This window comes from Sebastes umbrosus, chromosome 10 (assembly GCF_015220745.1).
Source record: "Sebastes umbrosus isolate fSebUmb1 chromosome 10, fSebUmb1.pri, whole genome shotgun sequence".
Lineage (NCBI taxonomy): Eukaryota > Metazoa > Chordata > Actinopteri > Perciformes > Sebastidae > Sebastes > Sebastes umbrosus.
This window is the reverse complement of record NC_051278.1, coordinates 31,493,144-31,510,199: the sequence shown is the minus strand read 5'-3', so window position 1 is coordinate 31,510,199 and position 17,056 is coordinate 31,493,144. Positions and strand designations below refer to the sequence as shown.

General features: G+C 40.7%; 1 protein-coding gene across 3 annotated transcripts in view; it reads right to left on the bottom strand.

The window, feature by feature from the left end:
* Nucleotides 1-13,809, bottom strand: part of ppm1ba (protein phosphatase, Mg2+/Mn2+ dependent, 1Ba) — a 30,579-nt gene extending 16,770 nt beyond the window's left edge. Inside the window, exons 1-3 of one of the 3 annotated variants that reach the window (XM_037781667.1) lie at nucleotides 13,655-13,809; nucleotides 13,383-13,576; nucleotides 926-1,846 (exon numbers count right to left, since the gene is read on the bottom strand). In XM_037781667.1, the coding sequence (XP_037637595.1) occupies nucleotides 926-1,813 (888 nt within the window). In that variant the 5' untranslated portion in view covers nucleotides 1,814-1,846; nucleotides 13,383-13,576; nucleotides 13,655-13,809. Of the gene's footprint in view, nucleotides 1-925; nucleotides 1,847-13,382 lie in introns of all 3 variants that reach the window. The other 2 variants (XM_037781670.1, XM_037781669.1) reach the window with 2 other exon arrangements.
* Nucleotides 13,810-17,056: the final 3,247 nt, after the last annotated feature.

Genomic DNA, 17,056 nt, shown 5'->3' with positions numbered 1-17,056 from the left:
GCTAACATTGCAGCTGTTCCATCAACACTCAACATAACATCATCTTGGCATGAATACGGCAGAAACATCGTTATAAACGGATCAAACGTATGCCGAAATAACAACATAATGATGCCGACTTGTAAAAAGTCTGAATTCATGCTTGGTCAGATCTGTCCGCAAGACGACAATAACAACTTTTAATTTGCTTGTTTTCTGAATGGAGATCGGATCGATCGGTGCCAGGCTATGTTAACATAGTAGCTGCTCCATCAACACTGAGACAGTCTGTGGTTTATACACATCCATTTATACACAGAGTCTGGTCCGGTCTCTGTACAGATATGAAGTACTATCGTAGCTCTGGGTGCCCACAGACAGCTACAAGATTTTTTTCCTCCATTTCTGATTCAACATCAGGACGACAACAGCAGGAGAATATCAACGCTGATAGGCGTCACGCTTTTTCCTCGTTCAAGTTGAAATATTTCAACTCGGCATCGCAAATTTGCATCTATTCACCTCTTTGCATTGACTTTTTATGTAGTTGCACCGCACAAAATGTTCGCTTCGCGCTTGGTGTGAATGTACCGTCAAAATTAAAAGCTTGTAATTGATTTCTTGGCGTGTTTACTTTTTCATGTCCTGAGCTGCCCAACTTTCTCCTCTGTGCTCATTTGAGGAACCATTTAGTTATGAGCCTGGGCCATTCAAGCTGTTACAACTAGTTCCTGTTCAGCTAATAAAAACATCTCTTAGAACTTTATGTAACATTTCTTCATATATATTTGTAGCAGGGAATTCAAACGGCCTTCTCGATGACACAATAATTTAAAAAAAGTAACTTGAGGACTTGACTGCCAGACTCCATTTCAATCTCTATATGCCATCAGCTGTCACAGCAAAAACACACAAAAGTCATGCTCAAAAACTAATTTGCACATACCTTGTGCAGGCAGGTGTCCACCACTTCATTGCAGACTCTCTCCAGGTCATCAGTGACCTCGAGCCTAGATTTAACAAACTCGCACAGCTCCTCGTTGGACATAACATCCCAGATGCCATCACACGCCAGGATCACAAACTGATCCTGGTCCGGGGACCGAACCATCTCGAACACTTCTGGTTCGGGGCTAACCAGCTGCTCTGTGGGGCCCTTGCCATCCACGCACTTGTAATCGTAGTCCCCCAAGGCCCGCGACACAGCTAGTGACCCGTTAACCCTCTGAATCATCACCGAGCCGCCGGCGTTCTGGATGCGCTCTCTCTCACGTGGGTTGCAAGGCTTGTGGTCAAGTGTGGAGAAGCACACGTGTGAATTGCGGCACAGAACAGCTCGAGAATCGCCGCAGTTGATGAAGAAGAAATGATCGGGTGACAGGAGGATTCCCACTGCTGTGGAGCCGCTACGGTCCATTCCGTTTCGAAGGTCAGAGAAGCTGCGCATGTGCTCATCGATCTTCAGGAAGCCTACCCGGATCCCAGATTTCATAGTCTCCACTGTAGGAGGAACCAGTGCTGGAGGGTCAGTGGCAGAGCTGTCTGAACCAGCATGGGAGCCTTGGGTCCCTCCGGCCCCTAAGCTAGCGCCGATTATGTGTTCCAGAAGATGCTTAGAGCAGTAGTTGGCGACCCTTGAGCCAGCGTGACCATCGTACACAGCAAAAAAGGACCAGTCGGTCATACCGGGAGCAGGAAGTCCCAACACAGCTGTGTGAGCATCCTCCATCTCCACCCGCCAGCCCTGCATGGAGCTCAGCCCGTAGCGCAGGCCGTTGCCCTCAGCATGAGAGTTGTGCTTCTCTGTCCTGGGCTTGTCCAGGAATGCACCCATGGCTCTGCCCTACAGAGAGAGACCCACTGCTACCTGGGAGAGAAAAGGACAGACAGACATAGGACAAAAAAAGAAAAAAGCACACTGAATTTGAATTAAATAGTTGAGTCACTGCAGACCTGTACTATCCTAACACAATTCTGACTCTGATTACAGTTTAAATGCTCACCAATTGAATTTTCATAATTACAGTTCCAAAGTAGTACCATAATTACTCACATTTTGACATAAGTGAAGCTAATAACATAAATTATGGCAATGCTCCATTTTGGTCGCATATGAAACTCTGTCTGTTTGTCTGTACGTCCGATCTACTTCAAACTTGGGCGGGTGTATTGCTGGAGACCAAAGGGAGTGCCATGTCAAATTTGGTGCAATTAGGACATGCGACATGTTCAATATTAATAAACTATCAATAAACAAGCAATAGCACTCTGAGCAGCAGCAGACTCTGACCAGCATGTCGCTTGCAAACAATTATTTTATTATTTCCTCATATCATTGCCTTCATCTGAACATTTAATTGTTCTGGAAATGTTTGCCATGTAAAATCGTATTCTGTGAATCAAAAGAGCAAAACATTTAAATAATGTTTCATATTTGTTCACAAATAAAAAAAAAGCTATGAGGAACGGTACACTAATTATTTTACAAAAAGAACCTGAACATTGTATCGATAAATGACAGCACCCTCGCTCTCATTCTGTTGAATCAGGCTATGAATGTAAACTAGGTTTCCACTCACAATTTTAGTGGTTATGACTTTCCAGTCAGTAAAAACAGATTAAAGATCTCAACAGAATCTTCGAGGGTCTGAAAATGTGAACTATGCAAGTTGTAAAAAGACTTTTAAGCATGTGTGTGTTCCTTGTAATGTTAACTTAATAGTCCTAAAGGAATAATTCAACCAAACAGTGACCGTTGCTCATAATATCCTGAAATAGCACAGCCACTTTGGTTTATGCTTAAAGAGACTGAGGAGCAAGCTTAAAAGCTTCTTTGGCCAGCCAGAGCTGGCTACTAAGAGCATTAACAAACACCACGGAGTGGATCGAGAGGATGTGTTATCTGTCGCTAATTGCACCTGCATTAGCTAAATGAACAGCATCAGGCTGCTTGATGGGAGAGAATAATTCTGTGTCCAGCCATTGGTTATGTAATGTGAGAACATGAACTTATACAGTCTCATTGATTGTCACACTACTTAATGGCCTCTTAGCCTCGGAAATTGTACTCTTAACTTGCGCCTTAATTCCTCAAAATATCAATAAATGCTACTCAAAAATAAGTTGTAGGCACACTCAAGGTTCCGGTCTCTTAATGGTTAAGGCTTAAGGTTACATTTAAAAAACAAACAAACAACATAACTACTAAAACATAAGCACTTCCCAGTTTCACATCATCTCAGATTTCTGTTGACCCATGAGGTCAAAAGGTAAAGGCATGGTTTACATTTTATCAACAAAAATTAAACAAATAAACGCTACCTAGCAATAGATGTAGGGGAGACAATCACATGACTAGACACATGAGCATTTAGGCTGCCTTTTTTAGTCATCCGTTTCACATCTATTTGACAGACATCAAAAGCTAACAACACACAATTCTTATTTTAACTACACAGTTATGCCGCGCAAACACCACAAGAATCAAGCCGATTTTGGGCTCAATTCCCCCCCTCCCGACAAGGGTAAGCAAAGCCCCGATTTTATGGTGGTTCTAAAGATGATCTTTCCAGATGTTCCTGTGGTGCGAGGTATATTAAGAGTGTTTTTTACATCCCCTGATCGGCTCGGAAGTCCATCCTGGCCGCACCGATTTCGAATCTTAAATATTAAACATGTTCAACATTTACGACGATTTGGCGATTTGTGTGGGGAACCCCGAGGACAGCCGATAACGCGGTCACGTGGGAAAGAACGATAGCCAATTGAGAACCAAGCTGACTGAAAGCCGGCCGCGGCTAATGCATGATCTAATGCAAAGCATGAAGTAGTGGACCTCAGAGATGGAGGACCATCTTATCATCTTAAAACTTACTAAAAGTTATTAATTACAAAACTGACCCAAACAGTATAGTCTACACTCTGCCTTTGTAGCACAAAGTCTCAGTCTAGTACTATGTTTAATTTTAGAAAAGAGTGGATGATCAGTACCACAGTGGTTTCTGTGACTTTCAGTCTCCCAGTTCATTTAATAGTGATACAATGAACAACAGGTGTGTTTTGTTTTGCATATCAACACGCACACACACACACACACACATATAGACTTAACCACTGATCACATATCAAAGGGCTGGGAAGCAACACTAGTCCAAACCACTTGAATGCATTCACACACACACACACACATTCAACTTATTATGGAGCAGATATCAAAGCCATGTACACTATCATCAAACCAAATCATTTGCTCTTTCACCTGTGCAGCAACTGCATGCACACTGTACCAAGGCAAGGGCCCTAGTATGATAAGGCTGATAATAAATCATCATCAACACAGTATGCGTCATCATACCCCGTTGGTTTTGCATAAAAAATATATATATACCAGCATAACTTGTAACCACTGATGTAAGCACCGAAAACTCCGGGGAGTGATGTCACCCAGTCTCCATGGTTGCACAGCTTGGAGTGGCAGCTGAGTGGTTGCCATAGCAACAAAGGCAGCAGTAGATGTTGGTGGTTGCAGCATGCGACAAGAGATCTGTACAGCGATGCCACTGTGTATGTGTGTTTGCGTAAATTCATGTTGCCGTTTATGGAAAGCACATGCATTTCAGGGTTAGGTCTCAACAACCTCGCTCTGATTTATGCCTACCATACATTAGAAGACTTTGAAAAGACTGAAGTCTGACACCTTCTCACATCTAAATGTGAGAAATGTGTTTTAAGTCACAGAGTTTTTAGTCACAGACTAATATTTTGCAAAGACTGGGGATCTTGTAAGGTCACTATTTACAAGACTACAACTAGATTCCTTAGAGATAATGTCACATCCTGCTCCTGGTGGAAATTTACAAGAAGAAAAAGTGATGAGAAAGAAGTGGACAGAAACTGTTGCAGCTCCAGTGAGTGTGCTATACCTAGCTAGCTAACCACTGCCCCGAATGGGGCTACTTGCGAGCTAATGTTACAGTAGATACTGGAGCTAACTGTATGTTTCAGATGAAGATTGCTAGCTTTGCACACATGTGTATATATGAGAGAAACAGAGAGAGCAAGCACTGGAGCCACATTTATATGATTGAAGCCAGCAAGCTTCAGCTGAAACATAAGGTTAGCTCGTAGGCTAATAGCCAACATTCTTGTAGCTAACGTTAGCTCGCAAGAAGCCCCATTTGGGAAAGTGGTTAGCTAGCTAGCTATAGCATATAGCATACTCCCTGGGGTTTTCGAGAGCTGCAGCTTTTTTTCCTTCTCCACCCTATCGTGGTACAAATGGGAGGACACGTCAAAGACGCACTCCTGTTCATTCCACAACTCCACCAGTTTCTCCATGTTTACTTTCTACCCCGTTTGCTGCTTCCTGTTTGCTGCTGAAGAGAGCGCACCTATTGGTTGTTGACATGTTTGCATCATTGAACTTACGATAATGTTAAACTTGTTTGATTTTATCAGAACGTCAAGACCAGAAAAAGACTGACTTAAGACAGCTTGGACTGAGTTTTATGACCACCTTACACTAAGCGATCAAGGTCACGGGAGCGCGCCGCAACTCTTGTGATTTCATAGACATTGGAAATGGAAGTGAAATCGCTTGAAAAAGTCGTTTGGTGTAAGGTCGGCATTACTCACACTGTTTGAGAGTCAAAGTTGAAAGCTGGCAAACAGACGGGCCCGCAGGTCTCAGACTTCAGACAAGCAGGGTAGCTTTAACAAGCTAACTCAATTTACCAGTCAGCTGCTGATGGGATCCACGCAGGGCCAGATTAGCCTGTCAAACACAGACTACACACAGCAGTGACCTACCATTAACAAAATAGCCCACTCTCTCTCTCTCCCTTTTTTTGGTGACATGCAGTTAGGGCTGCATAAAATTATGATGCCGGTTACCAATACCAGTACCCTTAAAGTGATACTGATAGTGATAGTGATTTTTTGATACCTTCTTTTCTACTTCATTCGATACCCATCATGTGAATGGTAAAATGCCACCACCATACATTTATTTTCATCAGTCACCACAGGTGTGTAGTGCAGCCATACTTTATGTTTTGGTGGCATCTTGGCACGCTGAACCGCCAGCTCCGTCAAACACACCACGCTTTAACTTCTCCACACCACAGACTGCATGGGTTGTAGCTGCTGCGGTAGTGGTCCAATCTCATATATCGCATTAAATCGAAGAACGCTTGCGGTGATTGGCTACGAGCAAAACCCATACAAATAGTCATTTTTTCTAGATCCGAGTACAAAAACGATGAAATGCAGGTATTGTTTGACACTACTTTATACAGGCTGGGTTATTTTGGTAGATAAAACTTAAAAAGGTATTGAATATCGATACCCAGCCCTACACGCACTGTATAGCAGGGTTTACACTACACTTTTTGGTGGCCAATATAGCTGTTAATATTCCAGAATTCTGGCCATATAGAACAATTACCGAACATATATCAGCCATATAATAACCTACATTTGACATAAATTAAAAATAAGTTAAATGAAGAAGAGGTTTTAAAAAATTAAATACACTGGTTGGTTTGATTTCCACGTTTGTCAAATTGAAAATGGTGCTGTGTGGCTCGTAGGGCTGTAACCTACCGAATAGTTTCAATCTTCATTCATAACATTGACATTCAAATTATCATTAATACCTTACCGAAACATTGCATGCAGTCCACCTTCTCTTCCCCTCTCTGTCTCTCTCAAACACGCACACACTCGAAGCGAGCATGGCGCTGTGCCGCGCTCTGCTCCTCGTCTCTGTAATTGTCTCAGTCTTAAGTCCAAAAGTAAAAATGTATTGAAGAAACATAGATGTAATCATTATTTATATCATCATTATAGTGGCTTAGTCTGAGCCACTCTATTTAGCATTTAACTGGCTGTGTATGAACACTGGATTTTTTTTCAGCGCACACAGAACAGACAGCCAGCGGACCGTGTGGAGATATTCACTGAATTTGACAAACAGTGTACTGGATTAGAAGCACAGCTGAGCGGAGGCATTTCAACTTTTGTATAATAGAAGTTTATATTTAAGTTGTCTTGGCAACATATCTTACAATAGTAGGCTGTTTAATGTGCTATTAATTAATACATTTATTTGACATACTTCCCAACGGACATTTTGGCCAGTTAATCAGTTAATCTGCCAGACAACTACACGTGATACCGGCAAAAGGCTGGCATATGCTGGCTAACGTAAACCCTGATGTGTAGTATGTGATATAATAGCCACATCTACATTTCAGATGGCAGCATCACCAAAAGTGGTGTACTGTTTTTGGTGGGAATGACAGGTGACAGAAATGAGCAATCTGTGTTTGTGGCCGTGTACCAAACGTGCACAGGCTGATGTGAAATGTAGCATGGTGGTGTAGTAGAAAACAGGTGCTGGAGTACTATAGATAGAGGAGGAGCTGAGGGAAATTCTCAATAATCAACCCATGCATGATTTGCATGTGATTCCCGAAAGAAAATACAGAGTCAGAAGGGGTCATAGGTACCAGATAGAGGCCCCGCAGCCTCATCCTAAGTTGGTACAGTGGTCAAACTGGCTGGCTCACTTTGGGGTACAGCAGCAAGTATCGCTGATTGGCATTAAAGCTGCAGTGGGTAAAAATGGAGCAAATATGATTTAAAAAAAAAAAGATTTTTATGAAATGGTCCCTTTATCCTGACAGTAGTGCATGAGACAGGTAATCTGAAAAAAATCATGTTCCTCTGTGTCCTCTAGTGCTCCTAACGGCATCTGCAAGATTTCACAGACCGGAGGAAAACAACAAATCAGAGCTGATCTGGAGTCTTGAGCATTAATCACTGTCACTGTCAATCACTCGCGAACTCCAATCAAACGGTCAAACTAGGCAGCGCTGATCAAATATGAATCAAGATTCTGTTACTGTAATGCCTATTTCTCACATCAAATGTTTTCAGAATCATCTTCTAGTGTACTGTTTAGCTGTAAAATGAGAACATTTATGACCCGGCAGCCATGTTGAGATCAGTTGAGGAAATACCAAGCACTGCCCACCAGCTGGAGCACAGCCAATAGGAACCCTCTCTCTCTGAAATGACCTGTGATTGGTCAAAGTCTCTCATCACGGGCTACATTTTCTAAAGCCTGAAAACAGAGCCATGAGGAGGTGCAGAAGTCTAGTTTTCTCTCAGAACACTTGAATTACAATATACTGAAAGGTTATTATGGGATTTCTGCCCAATGATGCCAAAAATATTCTGCCTACTGCAGGTTTAAATGCAACTTGTGCCCTTTATGAAGACCAGCGCTGTGTCTAAAATCGACTATGCAATGTGTGTAGTGTGTAATTTTTTCTACCCAATGTAGTGGACTAAAATTATCCCACAAGACAATGCAATAGGTAGTGGAAAAAAATCGATTGACATAAACTCAAGAGCCAACTACCATCATGCAAGGAAACAAGACTGCTGGATGAAAGGAATGACCTGAGTAGTGTCCGAATATTGTTTTTCTGATCTGAAACACTATATTGTCCACTTCAGAATATTCCCCATATAGTGACAAACAGTGATCAATCACTTTGGACACAGCCCAGGTAGAAGTCCCCTTGGCTAATGGCAATCTTCCTTAAACTGAGGACATACCTTATATTCCAAAGTAGAGGGTTTGCCCACAACACAGTGTATAATTCTCAGATTTATATCCTGAACCGATACCTGAAAAGGTTTACTACATAAATACAGACATGTGGGGGTCTGACGATACTAATGACACTTCAAGTAAAGCCAAGTTCACACTACACAACTTTTAAAGTGGTCATATCGCTGTACTGTTCACACTATACAACTTGTTGTCTTGTAATCAGGAGTCTTGAAGTCGTTGTGGTTTTCACACTACATGACTGACCAACGACAGGGGTCACTCACTACAAGATCTTTCAACGGGAGGAATCCCAGAGAGCTCTCAAAACTATGTTTTGTCACGAAAACACACGCGAGAAGTGACGGGTGTGATGCTTGTTGATGTTTTCGTTTGCACAAGTGTTCACAGAAATAGCCTGTTTCCACACGTCTTTACTACATCCCCTATGTAGATCAGTCGCCGTGTTATGTCATGTTTATTCATGTAACATCCAACACACTAAGTGCAACAACAACTTTGGTCCATTTTGCAAATGCAACACATACAGTAAGTTCCTTTTGTTAAAGACAACCCCTCCGCCAGGTTTCCCCTCAACCCGTGTCGCACTCTCATTGTCGGTGGCTCCCTGACAGACTCCCCGACGGATCCAAATATTTAGCACGTTAGATATCTGAAATGCATCTGCGAGGCACTGGCGAGCCTCTCGACTTGCGTCTTTTAACCAATGCATGAGCGCCGAGCCAACGCGGATTTTCTGCTGATCTGGGGCTTTTGTCCATGAGCTACAAAAACTGTCGCCGAGTGGAAAATCAGGGCTAAAGTGATGTCGTGTGAACTACGCATAAGAGAAGTAAACTACTAAATGTTGTTTGGGATTCTGTCAGTAAGCCAGTTGACAATGAGTAGAGCTTCATGAGGCTGAGAACTTTCCTCAGTGATAAAAACAAATTATAACAATCAATGCTGTTATGTCATAAATGCGTACAGTAGCTGCACTATACATATTATACTTTAAGCCCATGTTTTGACTCAGTTGCTCTTTGCAGTTTACATCTCTGGTTAAAAAAGCCAATACTGAGCATAGGGTACATTTTAAAATGATCAATTTCTACTAATGTGCTTGTATTGCCATTTCGGCAGGGGATCATCTTTCTACTGATTAAGTACGGAGGCGGTTCTAGTGTCAGTGCTTAGCCCTGAAATCTTTTGAGTCAGGAGTCCCGTGGCGATCGATAACTTTTGCATTAGAAATACGTGCTATAAGAAGAAGATTGTAACTTCTAAAACACAGTGAATTGTCAAAAACAGCTCTTGCCTCCTTTAACATATATTACAGTAATTAAAACAAGCTATATTTCAAACAATGTATAAAAAACTCATTCTGGTGGGTAAGGATTCAGGGCTTAAGGCCTGTAAGCCCGCACCTGGCGCTGCCTATGATTAAGTATCCATGAGCCACATCCACAGTTGAAAGAGTAAAAAACTCAAGATATCTGGAACTGTCCTCTGTTATGATAAAAAAAAAAAAAAAATTTAACTAAAATGGAATCGGTTGTACCACTCAATAAGAGCTCTCTTTTTACAAAATGCACAGGTGAGCAAACAGATATCTAAGATCCCCCTCTTTGATGACTCATCATTGAAATCGCATCAGAAAAATAAGTCAATTTCCCGGAACAAGTGCTCTTTGAACAGACAGCTTCAGTCATCTTCAGCGCAGTGGCGTCGGGGAATCTGGGCTGGCCGTTACTTGACCAGACGGGAGTCTGTCAGAATACAGCCAAAGAGGAGGAGAGTAAAGGTGTCATGTTATTCTGGACTGTGAGTGGGCTCTCTGCAACAAAAGGAGCGTGTGCATATACCTGCTCTCTCTACACGCAAACCTGGACTGCCTTCAATTCGACTCCCAGGCCTCGAAAAGTTGAGAAACGGTGAGATGTGGGGAGAGGCGGAGGAATGAGTGACATGTTATTGCATGGGTTCAACATTTGCCATGTACTAAATGGTTTATAAGCTATCTCAGTTCCTGTAGGGCATACTATGACAACACGTGCAATGTGGCGGCATATGGCTGCCACAGACAAGTTTTACAGGTTTAAAGCAGACAACATTCTACTATCCAGCTGACATCACTGATAGAGTCACCGACAAGATGTGTGCTTATATTAATCACAAATGTCCTTATGTAAGCGAATAACCTTTGGTAAGGGAACGGTGAGCATAATCTGAATATGACAATGGAAACGTGATAAAGGCTAAAAAAAGTCTGAGTAAATTACAAAAGGTGTTTAACTATAGAAATAAAATAAGAGTAGAAATGTCATTGAAATGTTTGCTCTGGTAATTTGAAGTAAAAAAGAAAATTTGCGATTGTTGTTAGTTGTTAGTTGTTAGTTGTTATGGTGACAACAGAACACGTGTCAGTAGGGCCGCAAAATGTGTGGTCGTAGCTCGTCAGGAAAAGAACGGACACAGCTCCCGGAGATAGCCGGCTGGCTAGTTAGATAGGTAGCTTGTCCCAAGGTGGAGGGACCGTTGAACCCGGCGCTGCCACTGGCCACTAGCCCTCATGCTCTAATGCCACACTGCTGTCAGAAAACGATCCGAACAAAGTCGTCATTCATCTGGCGATAGCAATGTGCTTTCCTCCGCTGTGAAAAGAGTGTGTGGATGAAGCATTAAGTTATTAAATTTGACTCATTTGACATTTTCTAAGTGCTTCGTAACGTTACTACTCCACTGCTCCTTTAGTCGTCGTAACGGCAAAACCTCACCTCAGTGAGTCCACGACTTGCCGCAAGTTGGTACACGTAAAAATGACCACCACTCTGACCATCCTGCTATGCTGATTTGAAGGACAATGTCCGCTGTACTTCTATATTCTATTTCTATGGTGTTAACACACCTCAGTATCATGGATAATTATGCATATCCCAGATTTCATACTCTGGACATCAGTTTAAACAGGGAGTATTGCTGGCTAATTCTAAAATAGAAAACAGTGTTATCAGAAAATTCATCTGCAACTCAGTCATTTTCTGTTCCGACACATGCACACAACTCATCCATCTCCCCCCCTCTTGGCACTTCACAAATTTATCTATGAGTTATTTCGAGCTGGCCAGTTAACACTGTCTGTATCTGAGAGTACATCTGAAGCCACTCAATCAACAGACACGACCAAAAGTGTATAGATGAATGCCTCTGGACAGACCAATAGTAGTCATAGGCTAAAACAGCATGGCTAGTGCAGGATTTCACATTAAGGTGCCAACACAAACATGCCACTGATGATGCTGCCATTTCTGGAACACACCGTCACACAAACACTGCCAAACACACAGCCACAAACACACCAACAACCCAATAAAAGTGCCCACAACCAGGCAATAAAACAAGTTAATTCCTGTACTGGTGTTTTATAGGCACAGAATGGAAATACAAAACATGAGGGAACTTTAATTATTAGTGACATTAGACCCTGCTATGACAGTATATAATAGAATATGAATTTTGGAATTACACCATATGGGAAGTAGATGGCATTAAACCTGTGCTCTTGGCTCTCTTCTCCAAAAACGTTTTGTGAGGATTGCAACTCGATCAGAGTCACACATCTCCTCTGCTCCTCTATTTAAGAAACTCCAGATTCTTACTATTTATCATATCAATATTTCTCAATCTGTGTTTTTATTTATAAGATACTTTCTGGTGGGAATATTCCTGAGCAGTTCAAGACCTATTTTAAAACAAATTCTCAGGTCCATTCTTACTCAACCTGTCAATACCTAGATCTTCATCGTCCTAAATTCCTCACTAGTAGAGGTCAATTTTCGATAAGATTTAGGGGAAGCAAATTATGGAGTAGCTTTTCACATCTATCAATAAACTGTTCATCCGTCAAATGTTTCAAAAGTCGTTTAAAGGGTCATTTAATTGCTGTTTTGTAAATGCTTTTCCCCCATGTTGTCCATGTATCTGTTTTTATCTTTTTTATTTTTTCCCACTCACAATGTTGTTTGGTTACCTTTACCCAGAAGTCTTTATAGATATTTAAACAATATCCTCCTAACAAACACTAACCATACACTTCCACGCAACACACACATACTTGTCTCTTTTGATATATTTACTGTGTTGTTATTGTTGTTATTATATATACATTGTTCTAACTGTTTGTTATCACTATTATGTAGTCATATTATTTCTTTATATTAATCTTGTCTCTAGGTGGAGGCTTCAGATAAGCCCAGTGGGTTTTTTGCCTCTTCCTGCACTGTATATCATTCATTTATTTCTTTTATGTTGTGCAAAATAAATAAACAAATAAACAAAACAATGACGTATTCAGTTATAATAAGAGGGGTGTAAATATGACATCATAACATCACCAAATGTTGCACATGAACAGAATTTACTGGTTTACTATTTAAACCACTTGGATTCTAAACTGCCAGACTGATGCTAATGATACACAAGATAACAACAACTAACACCAGTCACCTAACAACACATACTGTCACCTAACAACACATAGCACCCAGGCACGTTAATAAGTGGCTCAACATCAGGGCTGATAATAATCATAATCATAATCATGTCAACTCTACTTGTATCCCTCTGATCCATGTTAACGTTAGCTGAGGGTCAGTTAACTGTAAATGAGGCTACTTGTGTTGCTAGCTAACCAGCTAGCGAAGCTCACAGTTGTCAAACAGTGTTAGTCTGCCCGTTAGCGGCCGTTAGTAACGAGACGTTAACTAGAGACGTTACCTACCAGGTAGGAGAGCAACTAGCTCTGTCAGTCCTTCTGGTGTCTCCGGTGGCAGCAGGTATGTTTCCCAGGCTTCTTATCTCTCGTTAACGTCCTTAATGCCACTTTCTCTTCTCGGCCCCTGCTCGTCAGCTAGCTGTGATTAAGCTAGCCTAGCCAGCATTTATCACACGATCACTTCTGCTTTCAGCATGTCTCTGCACCGGAACAAGGCTGTTACATACATGTTTGGCACTGTGAACACGGGCTGCGACACATAAATACCCGCTACGTACGTAGGCTGTCGGTTGAGATCAAACCACTGGTTTCGGGTGAAGATGTATCAATGATTTGAACGACTAGCTAATGTTGGCTAAAGCTAAATGTATGAGGCAGATGATGACGTTCTTCTTCAACATGCAGTTATGGGGGAGGGGCAATCATCTCACTCTCTTCTGTGATTGGACGAAAGCTGATTCGAAGCTGAGACGCGATTGGTCGAATGATGAGTCAGTCAGACAGGAGTAGACTGGATCGTACCTCGGTCCAACTCTACTGTGAACTGTACAAATCAAGTTGTTTCATTGCTCCTGTACTTGCTGGTGTTTCCATATTCACTAGCATTTACCAGTAAAGGTTTGTTTGACAGACAATACTGATTTGTAAAAACAAATTGAATTGAATTGAATTGAATTGTTGTAACTATTTATATGATTTTATATTGTTTAGATTTTAAGTTATGTGTTAATTATTTGTATCATGCTTTTACTGGAAAGCACTTTGTAACCTTGTTTTGAAAGTTGCTATATAAATAAAATTATTATTATTATTATATGTAGATTGTAGACACGCATATTGACACGCCATAGCAGAAAAAGCAGAGGTGTAATTAATAAAACTTAAAGGATCCCATATCATGCACATTTTCAGGATCATATTTATATTTTGTGTTTCTACTAGAACATGTTTACATGCTGGAATGTTCAACAAAAGCCTTATTTTCCTCATATTGTCGGCCTGAATATGCCTGTATTTACCCTCTGGCTGAAACGCTCCGTTTTAGTGCATTTCAACAGAATTGCGACGAAATTGCAACAGAATTGTGTTGCCAGGCAACAGCTTGGGTCCATGTGTACTTCCTGTCAGCTGATGACATTCATATACACTGCAACCAGGAATAAACTGGGACACATTTAGAATGTTTCCGTTTGTTTATATTTGTGACATCACAAATGGACAGAAATCATGACAGCTTGTTTCAAATGCAGAGTTTCTGAAAACGAGCTGTGTGTATCTCCCTGTGGATTGAGCATTTTGATACTTTCACAGTATTTATATAGGATTTAAGCCTACTGTATAATAAAAAATAAAAAAAGAACATATTGTAGGAATTTTACTATTATATATTATTTATCTGTCCTGGAGACCTGGGTGGTTCAAGGATGTCTTGGCTACTTAAGCCTGCTGCCAGTTTGACCAAAACTTGGATAAGCGACTGAAAATGGTTAGACATTTATTGTGATGATGCAATTAATCTTCATATCCTGAGGAAGGAGAGGACATTTTGAATATAACAATTAGCACCTTTGTGGAAATGATCCACTGCAATCAGAAGTTCTGCTTCCTGCTCAGTATTCAATTACATGATGCCCAGTGGGCTCACAGTGGAAAAGGTTTTCTCTACAAAATTATGATGTTCTTAGTTTCTTACCCTTACTTACAGTTAAAGGTGAACAAAGCTTTCTTTGCACATTGTGATAGCATTAGTGTCAACCTCCTTTACAGGTTACAGCAGGTGGGTCCATGTGCTCTTTAAGTAGGGCCAGCTCTAGCCTTTTTGGTTCCCCTAAGCGAAATTTGGATTTGGAGCATCACAATCATCACAATCACATGACATCACAATGGATTTAAGACAAAAATTAAGATTTATATTTTCAAAATAACTGTATTTATTTTAATATAAATTAACAATTGGTCCCTGATGTTGTTGGCTTGAAAGTGTTTAGTCAGTTGGACTACAATTTACACTTTTATTAACAAATAAGTGCGGCAAGGAAGGTGGAAACAATGTGAGAAAGAGAGTTACAGGGGTGAAAATTGCGTTTTTTCTTTCTTTATTTGTTCATGTGTAAATGAACAATGCAGAAAATGAGGAAGGGCACCCACTGGATTTCTTTTTTTTTGCAGGTAGCCTCATGGCATGATAGGGTCAAATGCAGCAGTGTGGTTTATAAAAGGCAATTTTGGTAACATATCAAAGACATAGCAGTTTTCTACTGGCTAACTATGGCCAAGAAATCAATTTTACTCCTAACTACCGTCACTACAAACAACAATAGATTTTCTTCATGGCAGCAGCTTGGGCATAAAGCTTCCACTTGCTTTTGGAGCCTACAGACATTCACCATCCTAATATAACATACTGCAATACTAAATATTGAACAAAGTTCTACTGACTGCAATATAGAACATCATGTCCTCTGTCTTATCTAGACAGAGGAGTTATTAAGGCAGTGAAACTACGTCATGCTTCTGCTACTGCACTGTGATTACTTTGCTTTGAATTCATGTGGAGGGACATTTCATATGCATTTTCAAGTAAAAACATCAAAACTGATCATTTTAATGTCCTTCCATTGTTTATATATACTGAGCATGATGTCATCATGTTGGCGCCTGTGTGTCTGTCTATGAGTTTATAAATAGTTCGGAACACTTGAAATATACCATCAATAATGAATGTAATAAACTTCATACCAGCACCAAATGTTCCTCCTGTACGTTAGATGACATTTTGGAGCACCATAAGTCATGTACATATGAGGAAAGCTATCTTTGAAAATACTCTGTACTGTACTGTACTATACATACTGTACTACTAATACTGTAATACCATTCCCCACCCAAATATGCCAACCAAAGCAAGGCTTCCAAATAATACAAATTTAATGAATAAAATGTGCAATCTTACATTATAAAACAAATTCCATAAACACATGTATTCCTTAAAGTGGCAGTAGGCAGTATATTTTTGGCATCATTGGGCAAAAATCCCATAATAACCTTTCAGCATATTGTAATTCAAGTGTTCTGAGAGAAAACTAGACTTCTGCTCCTCCTCATGGCTCTGTTTTCAGGCTTTAGAACATCTAGCCCGTGATGGGAGACATTGACCAATCACAGGTCAGTTAATTTAGAGAGAGAGCGTTCCTATTGGCTGTGTTCCAACCATGTAATGGTCTAAATATTGTATATTTGTGACATCACAAATGGACAGAAATGCTAACGGCTTGTTTTAAATGCACAATTTCTGAATTGGGGCGGTGTGTATTTCTCCGTATATTGAGCGTTTTGATAGTTTAACAGTATTTATATAGCACTTAAACCTGCTTTATAATGTTAAAGACCTGAGAATCTCACTTATTACAATATGGGACCTTTAAGCCTTAATATAATTCAAACGTGTGAGTTATATAAAAAAACACCACCTGTACAGCTGACATGAAAGGGGATTGAATCGCTTTTGTAGCCAGCCTCAAGTGGCCATTTGAAGAACTGCAGTTTTTGGCATTTCCTTGTTGGCTTCACTACTCAGCACAAGAGGAAAAGAAAAATAATGCATTTACATGCGTAAACATGTTCTGGTAAAAACCCCAAACACAAGTATATGAACCTGAAAATGAGCATGATATGTCCCC